The following is a 17,304-nucleotide window of genomic DNA, read 5'->3' as shown; positions in this document are numbered from 1 at the left end:
GGCGAATCTGTAACTCAGTGACGGGGGCAGGTGTAATGGTGGCACCCTCTTCCAGATAATTAGTTGCTGTATTAGCTCTAAAGGGGCTACTTTTTTCCACTACCTGAAAAGAAACGTGTTTACACATATCTTGATCCTCCTGATGGGAGCCCAGGATTGTTTCCTTCTTCGGGGTGGGCTCATTGCTGAAACAAACAACCTCAGGCGTTCCGCGGCTTAACGCAATTGTTTGTTTCTGTCGCAGGTAAAGGTCCAGTGTGGCCGTTCTTCCCTGGTTGGCTTTCCTGACCACCTTTTTCAGGTTCCTGCCGTCTCATGGCTCTGCCTTGTCTGGATGCTGTCGTGTTTTCCTTCAGGTGTAAACAGGGAAAGACGGAAAATGGAGGGTCCTGTGGGGGAATGTTTGATGAGCCAGACCTGCGGTGGGGCCTGTGTTATTTCAACCCGCATTCCACCGGCCGCGATTTCGCCACGGGTAAACCACACTTCAAGAGAGGCTGGGGAATGAAGCCTAGCCGTGTGCCCAGGAGGAAACAGGAAATGGTTTGGTAAATGAACAGCTGGGATCTGCCTCATTTTCAAGCGGGGTTTGGTTTCATCCAGCACTGGGGCCTCACAGCTCACAACCAAACGCGAAGAAAGGTCTTTTTTCACAGTTAGGTACAAACAGTGTTGAAACGACAAACCTTCGTTACACGCAGGAAACAGTCACTGAATTCAGGGATTTTTCCAGATGATCAGTCCCTTTGATTCAAGACCAGCAGAAAACAAACAAACAAAAAACCCCAAAAAACAAAAACAAAACTATTCCTCCTCTGTTCTCCCTTCCCTCTGAAACATGCAAGATCTCCCACCTCTAAAATTTGACAACGCTAATTTGGCAATTCACCCTTTACCTGTTACAGCACCACCTTTTTTTTTTTCTACTCTTATAATGGCATCCCTTATTTAAAGTGCACGCAATGTATTTCATTTGTATCATTTAAAAGGGTGAAAAACATGTTTAAATGTCATTAGGCTTGTAGTTCATACCAGGAAAACAAGCTCATCAGATACTTTCATCAGGTAACACCTTTGATCAAGACAAGGTTTAATTAAACAAATCATTAGCTCTGAGACTTGATCAAAGCGTAAATGTTAATGCACTGACTACTCTCGTCTTCTTATAATGAGCAGCGCAGACTAGCTCACTTCCAAAATCCCATCTGACTCTTAACTTTCCATCCATTCCAAAGGGCAAGGTTGTGGGCCTTTTCAGCGGTACATCCGGGACCAGCATAAAGGTTCCCGGTTTCTAGTCCATTCTGATGCTCTGACCACAAATGAGGATAGTCTTGTGGCTCAAACAATCCCATCAGAGAGTTGTGGCCCCAGTCAGTGAGTAGTGATCGACTTGTTTGCTCCGAGACTGATGGCTGAAAATCTATATATAGAGAGATTTTTAAAAATCAAGCCATTATTTCCCACCGATTCAAAAGCTCCCAAGAGGCGAAATTATATTTGAGTAGTATTTGGATGGCTGCCTCAGAAAAACAACTTCAGGGAAATTTAGCAATTATATATTTTGGCTCCTACAATTTTGAATATAGAACACACTGACAGAAGGCAGAAGGCTGGAAGAAGTGTCCACACATGTAGCACGTTCTAAACTAATGACTTAGTCTCCTTTTTACTTTACGATTTATCATTCTGGAGGGTGTGTAGGCTAAAGATTTAAATTTTCTTCCAACTTAATAGGTTCTATGCCCTTATTATATTTGAAGTAAAGTTTTCAATGACTACAGAAAGAACGTGAAAATTGCTTTCTTTACAACTGTTACTATTTTCATATGAGATTAGGTATTCCAAGTAGAACATAATTGATTTTATTCATTCTTCTTATAATATGCTTTGGTTTATTCATTCATCCATCCGTTGTGTCAGTTTTGGCTTTTTTTCCCCCAGTTTTTATTTAAATTCCAGTTCGTTAACATGCAGTGTAATATTAGTTTCAGGTGTAGACTTTAGCGATTCAACATTTAGATTCAATATTTACATACAACATCACAAGGGGCTCATCACAAGTGCCCTCCTTAATCCCCATCGCCCATTTAACCCTTCGCCCCCCACCTCCCCTCTGGTAACTATTAATTTGTTCTCTACAGTTCAGAGTCTATTTCTTGAGTTGTCTCTCTCTTTTTTCCTTTGCTCATTTGTTTTGTTTCTTAAGTTCCATGTATGAGCGAGATCATGCGTTAATTGTCTTTCTCTGACTCATTTCACTCAGCATAATGGCAAGATTTCATTATTTTATGGCTGAATAATATTCCATGAGATATTTTTTCAACTTTGTATATTATATGTATAATATAAAACCTTCTTTATCCATTCATCTGTTGATGGACATTTGGGCTCTTTCCATACTTAGGCTATTGTAGATGGTGCTGCTACAAACATTGGGGTGCATGTAGCCCATCAAATTAGTAATTTTGTATCCTTTGGATGAATACATAGTAATGAAATTGCTACATTAGCCACAGTGCGATTCCTGATAAAGTATCCTTAAAAACTTGTTTCCAGAAATAAAAAGATGCCTATTTCTAAATCCAGAAAACCATAATTTAATCAATTCATTGTACAGTTTCTCCAAAATATATTTACTCATACATAAGTAAAAGTAATTATATTTTAAGATGCTTTTAGAAGTTTGATTATTTTATTTAATGAAAACTAATGTTCCAATACTTCCAATTCTAACTGCATTAACTTGCAAAGTTATATCATCATACTTTCATTTTTCAATTTAGTTTCATACCATTCTAAAAACTGCTAATGACCTAAATTTGTTTTCAAACTTCCTTTTCGGATCACAAGCCCCTGCAAGTATCCTAGTTCTTTATTCTTCACATTTATATCGTCTTAAATTTTATAGATATTTTCCCACCATAATGAAAATTCTGCAGTATGTGAGTTTGTGAGCTTTTTTTATTATTAGCCTTGACTTCCAACTGACTTTCTGAGCTACACCTGGTACTGTTCTAACTTGGAATGCTGCTTCTTACTTGATAATTTGCACGTTTAAAATGTTAATCTTGGGGCACCTGGGTGGCTCAGTCGGTTAAGCGGCCGACTTCGGCTCAGGTCATGATCTCGCGGTCCGTGAGTTCGAGCCCCGCGTCGGGCTCTGTGCTGACAGCTCAGAGCCTGGAGCCTGTTTCAGATTCTGTGTCTCCCTCTCTCTGACCCTCCCCCGTTCATGCTCTGTCTCTGTCTCAAAAATAAATAATAAATAAATGTTAAATAAATGTTAAATAAATAAATAAATAAAATGTTAATCTTGTGTGTAAAAGGAATATTTAGTAGAAAGAGGCCAGCATGATTTACTTGATAATATTTGGAAGTAAATAAGACATTTATGCTGAAGAAAAGGAATTATGAGTTTGCTTGATTTTAAATGTGAGATAATCCTTATCTTACTTCAATAGTAATTTAAGCACTCCCCCCCCCCCACATTTTTTGGAAGGAGAGAAAGATTTTTAATGGCCCACACTTTGCTAATTACTGAAAAACAGTCATTGGCTTATGTTACTTACTTCCCAGAGCATCTGACTGGACTTCATCCAAAATTCCAGAGACCATGTGAAAGAATACGGCAACATTTACCAATGAAGTTCATTGATTCAATCTCAGAAAAGTAAACACAGTTCCTCAGTGATGTTTCCTAGGTGTTACAATATGAATCTTAAGGAGGTATGATTAGGCCTAGTAGAACAACATCTGTGTGTTTGATGAAAAGGATTTGCATTACTTTAGGAGACTTGATTTGGCAAAAAAAAAAAAAAAAAAAAAAAAGTTTGAATGAATTAAAAATTCCCTTACTTTGTCCCAACTTAACGTTTGCTCATGAAAGAAATTACTAGACTTAAAGAATGCATCATTGACTACACGCCAAGAGATCAGATTACCAAAATGTGGGTGAATGATGAGGAGAAGTCGGTCGAAGCAAAGCAGTTCAGACTCTTCTCTCCATTTGCTCTCACCTGCTTGCAAAGCTGCTTCCTGACGGTAAGTGCCAAGAAACCACAGAGATCACATTGAAGGGACTATCACCAGGAATTAGGGGTAGAAACTTCTAGCATAAAATTTGATCAAAAACCAATTCTATTCGTAAAAAACACACTCAAATTCCTCGTTAAAAAATGTAAAAACATTTTATTTGGAAGTTTTATACAAATTTAGTATTTATTATCGTTCACTTGGTAGTTCTATTATAATTGTATAATATAAAGAAAATATAATGATTGCTTTCACCGAGACCCACATAAAATGTCCCCCAAATACCTCATATTCACCCGGCGTGCTCCATCATTACGCTCGTTTTCTATGTGAGACACCGACACGGAGTCTGAAAGCCCAGTATACAGCTTGATAATGTCTAACGTGGGATTAGCCCATTTGAAAGAATACATGAATAAATACCTTCACCCAAAAATGGCCGAAAACTTCAAAAGAACCAGGAAAACACAATGACTTACATAAAGTCTACCTTTGCAGAACTTTTTATTTTTTTTTTAATGTTTATTTTTGAGAGAGAGAGAGAGAGAGAGAGCACAAGCTGGGGAGGGGCAGAAAAGGAGAGGGAGACACAGAATCAGAAGGAGGCTCCAGGCTCCGAGCACAAGAGCCCAATGAAGGGCTTGAACTCACAAACCGTGAGATCATGACCTGAGCCGAAGACGGACGCGTCACCGACTGAGCCACCCAGGGGCCCCACAAACCTTTTTAAAAATAAAAGAGTTCCACCATATTGACAACACAAATCGGAAGACATCAAATAAACAGAGTGATCAAAAATGGCAGTTAAACTTCAATCCAATGCCATCATCGTAATCACAGGATTAGCCTGAGTAAATAGATATTAAAAGCCCAGTAATTCCTTCGTATACTAATCTGAGTTCCTTCTTTTTAGTAACGGCTCTATTGAGGAATTGGCCAAGTTTTTCTTCTGTTCGTGTCTTATTTTTCCTTAAATATATCTGGCAAGACGAATCAGAGAGGGCATTTTTCCTTCATGTTCTCTAAAGGTCCACCATATAAGATCTTCTAGAGAAAGAATACAACAGCAAGCACACTGCTCTCTTAGGAAAAGCATGAGGGATCCCTAACCACTCCAACCCGAATGATACCAGACCTCAAAATGAACATGGAAAATGCACACGTAGGACATCAGAGGTGGGGCATCAAGACAGAGTGTTACGAGCTATTTCCCTGTAATGTCTGATCACGTTTACTACCTGGTTACAGAGAACTTTCATTCCGGCAAATCAGGAATGCAACATATTGAGAATAATAATGATCAGCAGCAAATATTTAATTCGGGGCATGAGGAAGTAAGAAAGGAGGAAGGGCATCTACTATATAGGCTGTTATAATAAGTAAGTCTAATAAACAATCAGTCGTCAAACATAGTAGATACACATTAAAACATGTTTGAAGCAAAATCTCTCAAGCAGCTAAGTGCTTGGAACCTTAAAACTTATTAAAATAGTAGTAGTTATAATAATTACTGCTACTTTTATTCATCTTTATTATACTATTGTTATAATAAGGGAAGTCATAGACACTGTATCTCCAGAAGTCTCAAATCCTTAATAAATACAGAGAGTTTATAGGAAAATATAACCTTATAATGGAATGCCCTTTATATTCAATTAAAAGGTAAAATGAAAATCTCGACTAGATAGCAGCTTCCATGATATCAAAACCACTTAAGTCCCTTACTATCTTTGGTTATTTTCCTTAATTCCAACCCTGAAAAAATAAAGAATGCAGGACATTAAAATCAGATACATTGTATCTGGACTGAAATTTACATTTTACTAAGTGTATCCAAAAAAAAAAAAAGTCTAGCATTATGTATGAACTCTGAACTATTAACATAATTTTGAATTATTATACAATTTAAAAAGTTGAACATTTAGAAAAGAATTATTCATAATACAACATGTATTTCATGTTCAAAACCATGGGTTATTATTCAGCTGTCAGTAGAGAATGGAATGCAACAATAAACATATTGCAACACCTTTACTTAAATTAGCTTAAAAATATCACATGGAATTAAAGCACTGTAGACACATACCCAGTCTACTGAGTCATAAAGCAGTTGCTTGAACATCCAGAGCCACAATAAGTAGTTACGTACAGCATAATACAGATATGTAATAACGATAAATATGTTATGTGAAACAAGTTAATTGCTAGTTAACGAAGGATCCCTTTTAGGTTATTTTTGGCATGCTGCCAGAAGCTCGTCAAGGAACTGGACGGCAGGTTCTGCTAATTTACAGGCTCACAGCGTGGGGGACTCGGGAGTCTTCAAGTAGACGTGCGGTTAAAATGTAGGCTTGCTCATATATTCTTCCATCGTCTGAAAGAGAACGAGAAATTAGAACAAGAGCCCCTTCGACAGCCTTTAGCAGAATGTGAAACCTTTGTCATTCTTTTACTTCCTTATTGTTTGTGGTTATTGAACAGAAGTTATCTAAACGGGGATGGACATCAATCTTTGCATTCTGATCAAGAACGGCGGTTCAAAGTTTGAGCGTAACGTGCATACACATCCATGTGGCTGGAACTTAATAACTTTCCACGGAAAAAGCTACGCTTGATCCCAAAAAGAATGTCCGATAAGAGAAATTCTAAAGCAACAGCTGCCAATATGCCACTGTTGACTTCGGATAAACGTGCCTAAATGATCATGAGCACCCACCTCCAGGCACACGTAGTAGAGAAATCTCGACTGTATTTCTGTAACATCAGAATTGCTACGGATACCGTGCAAAGCATCTTTCTACGCTTGTTGGTGAGATATAAAAAGCACACACAAACTAGGATTCTTAAGGATTTCTTCCATGTATTTTGAAAAGGCTTTCCTCCAGAGTATGCGAACTTCCTTCATCCTCCTCACCAGTTAGCAAGTTTGTTAACATGCCAGAAGGCCATAATTTTTTGCCAGTACTTTTTAAGAAACGTTCGGCCAGATTCACAATTACAGGTAGAGTTGAAATATACCGTGATGGGCAAGCCCTTTACCATGCAAGATAAATGGGTCGTCTCTTGCATTCTCTTCTATTGTAGACTTATATATTTGTGTAACACAGTGGCTCCTGTGTCGAATCAATACAAAGTTCAAGGGGGCAGCCTTGGGGAAATGCCCCTGCCTCTTTCGTGTAAGCCCCAGTCAGCTCCATCAGCAGTGATCAAACTGTACTTAACCTTGAACCTCAGGGTGCATAATTCACTTGCACCTGGCCGGGAAGACAATCGATCCGCATGGGCCAAACGGCAAGGCCATGGCTAAGCAATATCACTCAGAGGGAACCAAGGTTGGAAATCAGGCGTTCCAACGGGTTTTCACCAGCTCTGTTTAGAATTCCAGGGCTCCTATGCTGAAACACTTGCGCTCGGTCACCCACACTTTCTTATAAAGCTCTTATGCCTCCAGATGAGCACTGGCCAAGAGAAGCCCACACCCCCAGCCCTCTGCCCTGTCTGCATCTCCTCTTACAATTGCTGCTGGTGTCTTCAAACTTAGCAGGGCTATCACACTGGCCAGGGGCCCACGCCTGTTTTCTAGCACCTAGAGTTTATACCATTTGAAAAGGAATACAAAGTTGCAAATACAAAATTGGGTATGAAGTTGATTTAGAATGAGGAAGGCAGTAACAGATTATGTGTTTTTAAAAGACAAGTATCCCAAAATCCAGAACCATAGCCTAAGGTTTTCATTCATTAAGTGTCTGACATGCTTCTATAATGTATGTCTTGGGCCAGCAAAAGCCTCTGGAATTGTCACTTTGCCGGCTTCTAGTTATTGGCACCACCTCCCACCACTGGCTACCTCAGTCGGCTACAGACGACACTGACTGCCCTTTCTGGGCCATGCTGTTACTCAAGTTACATGAATCAATAGCGTACAAGGTTGGTATTTTCTTGAGCTTCCTGCTTTCAAGGTTGGAAAAGACACTCAAGGCTGGCACAACCTTAAAGAGCTCTGTGTTTCACAAGAGGACCAGGATCTGTCCCTCAGGACCCCTTCTTGCACCACCGAGTTTCTTGTGGATTTCGCACTGTACATACTGTAACTTTTTACTGCTTTATGGCTTTGCTTAGCAGTTAACATGGGTTGTGGGTTTTGTTTTCGTCATTGTTGTTGTTGTTGTTTTAGAGAGAGAGAGAGAGAGAGAGAGCGCGCAGAGGGGCAGAGAGGGAGAGAGGATCCCAAGCAGGCTTCATGCTCGGTGTGGAGCCCAAGGATCCTGGGATCATGACCTGAGCCAAGATCGGAAGTAGGACACTTAACTGACTGAGCCACCGAGGTACCCCAACGTGGGTTGTGCTTTTCAGGGTGACGACAATGTGGGGATGCACCTATGCCATTCTCATGCCTCCACGCATACACAGGCAAGGTATCCTCTCGCTTGAGCCAATGAGACACCATTTTGACTCGGGCTCCTCATTTTGTGGGGAAACCTCTTCTGTCCGTCGCCCCCACTGGTGATGCCAGGAATTGCAACCCCTGCAGGTAATAAGCTAACTACCTTCCTCTTTCAGTTTGTTTTCTTATCACTTCAAGCCACTGTCCACGGGTTGTCACCCACAAAATAAGATACCTCCAAAAGTCACCCCCAACCAATTAAACTGTTCTTTGCATTTTTTTATTAAAAAAATTTTTTTTAATGTTTATTTATTTTTGAGAGAGGGAGAAACAGAGAATGAGCAGGGGAGGGGCAGAGTGAGGGAGACACAGAATCCGAAGCAGGCTCCAGGCTCTGAGCTGTCAGCACAGAGCCCGACGCGGGGCTCGAACTCACGGACCGTGAGATCGTGACCCAAGCCGAAGTTGGACATTAACCGACTGAGCCACCCAGCTCCCCTAATCTGTTCTTTTTTAATCCATATCACTAACACCAAGCCCCAGGACACTCAGAATAATCTTTGAGCATTTGCAAATTTAAGACTCTGTGTCTTCTTACTAATAAATATGCGAGGATGGCCTTTTTATTCTAAGAAACCTTTATTAATTAGGGGTCAGGGAAAGTTCTAGGGGCTAAAAGCGAAAGCAATGTTACAAAGGCCTCCCTTAACCTTTAGTAGCTAAAATATGTGCTTAGGTCCAAAGGACAGGGAAAAAAAGGAAGCAGTATTTTTTTTTTTCTTTCTGTAATTACATGGCTTGTGCCTAGTCATTCTACACTTTTCTGACCGGATATACACAGCCCATTTTTCAGCCAGCTCCCCAAACGTTCACTGACTTAGCTGAAGTACCCGGAGCCCAAGAGAATGCTGATAACGTTGTCTCTATTTGGCAGGTGCTGTTAGTTTACCCAGAGAGATTTAGAGGGCAGTCATGACATTTCCTGGTCACCATGGGGACACAGAGGCTAAACGGAAGGGCCCGTGAGCCCTGCCCATCAAGACCTTCCGCTCGATCAGCAAGAACGCGAACTACCAGTTAGCGTTTAATTGTGGAAGGGCTCTTACTTGAAATACCTGCTTCCCAGATTTCTGTGGAACTAGCAGCATCAGATGCACTCCCAGCTCTTTAAAACCCTGTATTTCTTCCAGAGCAGGAATTCAAAATAACCCAGATTGTGTCCTGGCCCCAGTTCAGAAAGCTGCAATTAGTGCCCAAGACCCCGCTAAAAAGTCTCTTTCTCCCGTAAGTAGACTCCCCAGTAAGGGCCCTGAGGATAGGGTTATAAATAACCCTTGGCATATTTTAAGAAAGGTTGTCCTGTGGAATTTCCAAACCCCTGATTTCTCAAGCACCTTGAGAAATTCCCTTCCTTTGGCATTTGGAGAGAGCCAAGCAAACATCAGAAGGTTTAAATGCATTTCTTGCGGTGAGGACACCTCCAGAGGGAGATGAACCAGTCTCCTCAAAGGCACACGCGGATGCTTCCGGGCACCTACTCCAACAGGTGTCTCCCTCAGAGTCCATTCACCTGAGCTCTGCTTCCCCCCGGATGGGCTGGAATAAGTCATCAGCTCAGCGAGGTGCCAGAAAAGTTGCTGGGAGACCATGCCTGATGCTGTTTTATTAAGCCAGTCTCTTATTTCTTGAACAGCAGGAAGAATGGCTTTAACGCCATTTTTTAAAAGAGAGCATGTAATCCTCTGGAATCTCATGACCTGCCATTGTGAGACAGGCAGGTGGAAAGACCCAGTGACGCTGTGGGAAGAAGTACCTAGAGGTGGCCTGTGCTGGGGTTGGTGGGATCACCTCATTAGGAGGCCAAAGGTCAGTGGGGTGCCGTGCTCCCCGTCAGTGTCCTTGGGAGGAGTCAAGGGGCTGATGTAGGTAAGTTCCCTTATTAGGTGTGACGTATGGTGCAGATCTGCACCGCTTCTAGAAGCCCCATATGGGACGTCTGGGTGGCTCAGTCGGTCGAGCGTCTGATTCTTGATTTCGCCTCAGGTCACGATCCCGGAGTCGTGGGATCGAGCCCCGCATCGAGCTCCGTGCTGAGCAAAGAGCCTGCTTGAGAGTCTCTCTTCCCCCCTCTGCCCCTCTCCCTCACTCATGGGCACTCTCTCTCTCTCTCTAAAATAAAAAATAAATAAAATAAAAGACCCACTGTATTTTATGTAAATATCACAGAGTCAGGAGCACGACCACATGGATGCTTCAGGGCCCATTTATACCTTGGCAAGCAAACCACAGGATTCCCAATTTACTTATGCAAATAGGAGCACACGTGCAGCCTCGCCAGGAGGTGTAAGGAATTTTAATTACAATGATAAATGCCATCTTCAATAATAAACTTCTAATATCCCTGGCAAATGGAGTGACAATGCACTGCTATCCTCCTTTCCCAGGGGAGCACAGATATTTTAATGAAAGTCTTTTTATACCTCTCATTAAATGTCTGAAAAAAAAATAGCACCCAGCTTTTGGTTCCTTGTTGACAATTGAGGTACCCTCACTAAAGAGCTCAGCCAAACACGAAAAGCCAAGACTCTGGAGCCCAGGTTCCTGGGTTCAACTCTCTATTCCACACTTTCCAGCTGTGTGACATCAGGCAGGTTGTTTAACCTCTCTGTGTCTCCGTTCACTCGCCTCTTAAGAGCGAACACAGGTAAGTTGCTTAAAAACCGCACCCTGCACAGCGTCAAGGACTCAAGAAGTGTCGGCCAACACACAATCATCATCGTCCCCATCGTTATCTGTCCCCGTTGTACTGACCTCCTGTAACATATCAGAATCTTCAATGGCCTTGACAGCAGATTTCTTGGACGTTTCCTGAATTTCTCCACCCATTATAAACTCGTCGAGGATGAAATAAGCCTTTTCGAAATTAAAGATAATATCCAGCTCGCAGACCTGGTCAGACAAAAACAAACGTGTTGGTGAACTTGCAGGAGCAGCAGGGGAAACACGAATCAGCCTCAAGCGTTTCCAACAGCCACACCCAGGTGGCGCACCAAAGGGAAAACTATCAAATGGTATTCTAAGGACAGAAAAATAGAAGTGGGGAATCCCAGGCGCTTTAGCAAAAGTAAAACCACATTCTATTAAGCAGACCATGTCCTTAAATAATATTCTTTGACGTCACAACAAGAAATTTGAGACTCGGGAGAGGGATCGGGCAGCATGGCTCCTATTTCCACCTGCCCGAACGGAAGCCGAGTCCCTCGCCTCCTTCCTCCCGCTCTCTGGTCCGTAAGTCTGGGCTCCTAGCTACAGGACTATCAGCAGCTCACTCTTCAGAGGCAAGTCAGCTCACCTGTGCTAATTTCTCTCAAAATTATGCCACAAGCCAGTGGTTCTCAAACTTCAGAGCGCACTGAATCCGCACGGAAGGCACCTGCTGGGCCCCCACCCTGAACGTTAGGATTTCGCGCGTCTGGGTAAGGCCCGAGAGTCTGCACGTGTGAGGGGTTCCCAGGAGATGCTAATGATGGAGGTCTGGGGACCACAGGGGGAGAACCACTGTCACAGACCAAAGCAGAGCCTAATAGATTTCGTGGTTCAAGTGAAGCCAGAGGCAAGAGAGCCGCCCCTCATGATCCCAACAGGGCTTGTTTCCAATTCCCTGATTGGCCACGCTGGCACTCTCCTGGGGTTTTCCTTCTCACGTTTTCCTCAACTCCCCGACGTCCCCATTCCTATTCCACACCCTCTGGAAGGTTGCTGCTAACTGCAAGTTTCTCGCCCTCTGCCCTCCGCCTCCTTTACCTCTCAGTAGCACTGGAAACACTCCACCATGTCTCTCTTGAAAAATCTCTCCCTTGCTCCCTGACCTTGGCCATACCATTCAAGGCCTGTTCTTGCCCAACATCTCTGGTGATTCCTTCGCAGACTCGCTGGATGATTTATCTCCCCCGCTACTTTGCATTCGGTGAAGAAGTATTTCTGGAGGGGGGCTTGGGACATCAGCAAAATCAACATCGCTGCTTCATGCCGTTTACATTCTAGTGACCCACCTTCTTCTTCAGCACTGGCGTGTTTCATGAGAGCTTCTTCTCTTTGCGATACATATACTCTAGACAACCTCACAGACTCTCTATGGCTGCGTCTCGCATCCAGGGTCCCATAAACTGGATGTGTAGCCCTGATCTCCTTCTGGAGCGAGTCCAATATCTTCACCTGCTCAGGAGACACGTCTGCCTGGACATTCCTCAGTCCAAGTCACCATCTGCCAAACTGAAGTTAAGCATATTCTCTTCCCCGCAGACCATTTTGCTTAGTAGCTGAAAATTCGATCTGTGGCTTGACCGAATTCACTCCACAGTGCCGCTGATTTCTCCCTCCCCGTCATTCTTCTCCCCCTGCCTCGGGTCTCACGCCGCTCAGTCTGGTCATCAGTTCCTGTTGATTCCATCGTGTAAATAAACGACACCCCTTCGCCTCTTCTGTCTGCTACCCTTTCGCCGCCTTCTCTCAGGCCTGCAACCTCTCTCACCGAGGCCACTGCAGTGACCTGTTAGGTGGCGTCGGTCCCCACTCAAGGCCAACAATGACTAACGCTCTGCTAAAGTGCTGATCTCGTTCCTCTCCTGTGTAAGGTCTTACGTCCAGAACAAAGTTTTAATTCCTCTACATGCCTTTTGGGACTCTTTACCACCTAGCCTGGGCCCCCCTCTTTCTAGCTTCCTGTGTCAGCATTACCCCCGTGCTACAGCCACGGTCCACTGTGTTCTTTTATGCCTTTACCTTTGCACATACGAGCGATTCCTGGGATACACCCCAGATGTCCTTTTCTTTACGCTGCTGGCAAAATGAAGCTCACTTGGGGCGCCTGGGTGGCTCAGTCGGTTAAGCGTCCGACTTCGGCTACACTCAGGTCATGATCTCGCAGTCCGCGAGTTCGAGCCCCACGTCAGGCTCTGTGCTGACAGCTCAGAGCCTGGAGCCTGCTTCAGATTCTGTGTCTCCCTCTCTCTCTGACCCTCCCCTGTTCATGCTCTGTCTCTCTCTGTCTCAAAAATAAATAAATGTTAAAAAAAAAAATTAAAAAAAAAATGAAGCTCACTTTTCCAAGGCCAAACTCAAAAGTCAGGGGTACAGAGATTCCACCAAAGCCTCTTTTCCCCCACTCAGATTTCACACCACTTGCTCTGTGTTCTCTCTTACATCTGTGGGCACTAGGATATGCTTACTTATCGATCTCTCCCCCAGCACTGTGAGCTCAGGCACAGACCTCAGTCATCTTAATATCCCCGGTATCCAGCACATCATAGGATGCAGGACATGTCTGTAGGATAAATGAGTCAGTCACTATTTAGGCCTTGTTTCTATGAGGCTGGGAATTAATGGGTTCCCAGATCACTGATTCTCTGATCCTACTGAGGGCTACAACGTTACATGAAGCAGACGTCAACGTTTTAACAAACTGCTTCACGTATTTAGGACTTAGGTCAATGAAGTTGCAGACTCTACGAGGTAAATCATTAGGTAAATATCACGACCATAAATGGCCAGCTCAGAAAAACTCTTCCAACTACCTGCAAAGGTCCTGGTCTCCTTATTCACTAGAAAACAGCAGTAAGCGGGTAAATCCACAACAAGCGGGTGTATACATCTATCTCTACCTCCTCCCTCCCGCAACAGTCTGTCTGCCTCTCTGTTGTGACAGTGTGGAAATTCCATGTAGAAGTTGGAAAGAATGCGAGAGATTTCCATGGACAAATGGGGAAAGAACTCCAAGGTACATTTGGAGAGGGGAGAGAAAAGAAAGCAAGCTGCAGACTACCATGCGTAATGCAATCCCATTTAGAAATAAAACTGCGTATGTCTGGTTAAAGAAGACACAAGGAGCAAGCAGTTACCAGAGGTCAGTAGAGGCAGGAAGTCAGGAGTAACAGTAGCAAAAGCTGAGGAACCTCAGAGTTCAAGGCAGGCGTAGACAGGAATCGGAGACAGACGGGAGCCTCATTAGGAGAAACCAGCAGCTGGGATCCTGCAAGGTGAACCTGGCAGATACTAATGCAAGTTTTTCAGGAACGTCTCAAACCCCACTCGCAGACAGCTATGGGGCGGTTAACTGACTGCATCTAGTTTCAAGGGAAGGGAATAAAGTCTCAGGCACGCAAAGTCCGATAGAGAACACACACGCGCAGGCACACATGCACACACACACACACACACACACACACACAGCAGCAACTTGGATGTACAGTGACTATCTCTAGGTTATAAGGAAACAGGTGTACAAGTTCTATCGGAACTGTAGGGAGTGTCACATATGAGCAACGATTTTGTATACAGCAACTCCAAAATGCTACTTCTATGGTTATTCTTTGAGCCTAACCCCAAGGGGTTACTGTATCTGAGAGCAGAAACAGGAAACACCTCCCGGAGCACCCTAGACCAAATGCAGGTTTCTTCGGCTAACTGCCCAATTACTCAAATACTGGTGATTCCACTTAAAGGTACTGTCCCAGTACATCAGGAACGTGCCCTCAATGCTTAAATTACCGCATTTCATCTATTATGTAAAAATAAATGGTTTCTGTGTTTATAAACACGTGAGCATCTGAATTTTTTTTTCACATTTTCTTGTGTATATATAGACTCTGGAAGAAAGCTTATAAGAAGGCAGAAACAGTGATAATTTAATTTCACCCTTGATTTCTTAGCCTGTGCTTTAATTTGGCTTGAGGGTCTTCTCTTAGAGCAGAATACATGACTTCGTAAGATTATTTCTGACATTTCATTAACTAAATACTTTTGGATAGAGTCTAAGAAGAGCCTTCTCTTACTGAATTCTGTTCTAAAGTAAGTACAAAAAGTTTAAATTACATACAGCAAACGTATAAAACCATATATAAAATAATAATTACAGTTTAAGGTACAACGACATAGCAATTGACAGTTTATAAAGTATTGTCGATCACACTGTCTCTTTGATCCCCACAACAGCCCCATGAGATTAGCAAAGTAAATATTTCTGTTAACCTTTTGGAGTGTTATTTTCTTATCTGTGAAATTAGAGATCTATCATAAGCCAAATCACGGGTCTGGTTAGTGGGGTGACTGGGCACCACTCACTCAGGACCTAGCAGGACTCAGAGCCTTCCTCCTCCTAGAAGAAAACTTCCTAAATCAAGATCAAGCCTCTTTGGGATAGCAACACCCATACCCTCTGAGCACATCAGCAAAAACTCACACCACAGTCTGTAATGGGAAAATACGGCAGGTGGCTAAATCCTCAAACAGACCTTTATCTACTCTAAGACTCTGGGGCATCTCTTCGTAGCCTCTGTAAATTGGGGTTAATGCTGTTTACGGAAGATTGAAAGATTAACTAGTTAATCCGTGTAAATCTCCCTGGAATGGAAAAATGCTCAAAAAATACATAAGTTAGTAGCCAGAGAGTTTGATTGATCTGGCATAGGAAGGGAATATTTTCCACTGTTATAAGAGAAACACAGTACAAAGTTTTCTCTTGGATAATATCAAGGGCAGAATTCAAGGAAACCTTCAGTATTAACAAAGAAAAAAAGAGTGCCAAAGAGAAATAGATTATTCCTGAGATGATGTCAATGAGAATCAGTACTGGTAGGCTTTGCTCATCACAGTTAATTAATAAGAACTGAACACCTACTGGGCACATAGCCTTGAATTGCTCTTAGCTGCTCTTAGCTTAATAAAAGATTCATTGAATTTTTTAGTGAATTAAATTTTGGTCCATGGCAAAGACAGAGCTTCTAAAGGTACGCCACAATAGGATGAAAAATTAATGTTAGAGAAATAGGAATTCATTCTGATTCTCCTTATATCTTAACTGAGCTTAGCATTGGTGAAGGTGATTTAGATTGTCTTAAGAAAGCAATGTGTCATGATAAGACTAAGATCGAAATTTAACCCCGATTCACGTTATCACAGTTGGGTAAATCTAGGAAAACATATAGTTCAAACCAGAGTGCAGAAATTAGGGGCAGAAGGTCCTAGGGAAGCCTGGGCCTCACAAAAACTCCTGCAGGCCTTTACAAAAGGCCAGGTCTGCAGTGGATTTCAAAATGTCAGGCTTCATTTGAATAATGGAAAGCATAAATTTAACTAATCTCAAGTTTGAAAACATGCTATTATATGTTTGCAAATCTCTCTTTAAAAAAATGAAAACCCATGGAGGGAGGGGAAGAAAAAAAAAAAAGAGGTCAGAGAGGGAGAGAGCCAAAGCATAAGAGACTCTTAAAAACAGAACAAACTGAGGGTTGATGGGGGGTGGGAGGGAGGGGAGGGTGGGTGATGGGTACTGAGGAGGGCACCATTTGGGATGAGCCCTGGGTGTTGTATGGAAACAAATTTGACAATAAATTTCATATATTGAAAAATAAATAAATAAGTAAATAAATAAAAACAAACTTAGAGAAAACCTAAGAGGAAGAGAAAGAAAAATGGTCTGCCTGTCTTACTCTGTATACTTACCAACAACCTGAATCTCTGAAGCAACATTAAAGGTCATCTAACATCATTTATAAAGGGAATAAAGGAGAATCAAAAGGATACAGGGAGGGAGGGAGAGAAAATTCTTTCAAAAACCTTTCAAGTGCTCACGCTGGTAAAAATCGTTGCAAGAAATCTGATAAAACCCCAACCAATACCGCAAATGCTACTCATTCCATTGGACAGAGAACAAAACATCTTATGGAAGCAAACTCTCCCAACAACGCCTAATAAAAACCAGCGAGCAGGGGAATGGGGAAGAGAGCATTACTGAGGGAAACTCCAAATCCAATGACTTATTTCTTGAGACTGTGAACTGGATGACATGTTTCTGGAACATTTGCTAAAATCTGGCCCAGAGTTGCTTA

At 42.5% G+C, this 17,304-nt stretch overlaps 1 protein-coding gene across 3 annotated transcripts in view; it reads right to left on the bottom strand.

Annotated features, from left to right (window-relative positions):
* Positions 1-4,171: 4,171 nt before the first annotated feature.
* AP1S3 (adaptor related protein complex 1 subunit sigma 3) overlaps positions 4,172-17,304 on the bottom strand; it is a 59,125-nt gene continuing 45,992 nt past the window's right edge. For 2 of the 3 annotated variants that reach the window (XM_019445788.2, XM_019445787.2), the window contains exons 4-5: positions 11,231-11,368; positions 4,172-6,409 (exon numbers count right to left, since the gene is read on the bottom strand). In XM_019445788.2, coding sequence (XP_019301333.1) covers positions 6,374-6,409; positions 11,231-11,368 — 174 coding nt within the window. In that variant the 3' untranslated portion in view covers positions 4,172-6,373. Of the gene's footprint in view, positions 6,410-11,230; positions 11,369-14,316; positions 14,448-17,304 lie in introns of those variants that run through there. The other variant, XR_002078974.2, reaches the window with a different exon arrangement.

This window comes from Panthera pardus, unplaced genomic scaffold (assembly GCF_024362965.1).
Source record: "Panthera pardus isolate Hobbes unplaced genomic scaffold, ASM2436296v1 HiC_scaffold_10, whole genome shotgun sequence".
Lineage (NCBI taxonomy): Eukaryota > Metazoa > Chordata > Mammalia > Carnivora > Felidae > Panthera > Panthera pardus.
The sequence above is the reverse complement of the archived record's forward strand: the minus strand, read 5'-3'. Positions and strand labels throughout refer to the sequence as shown.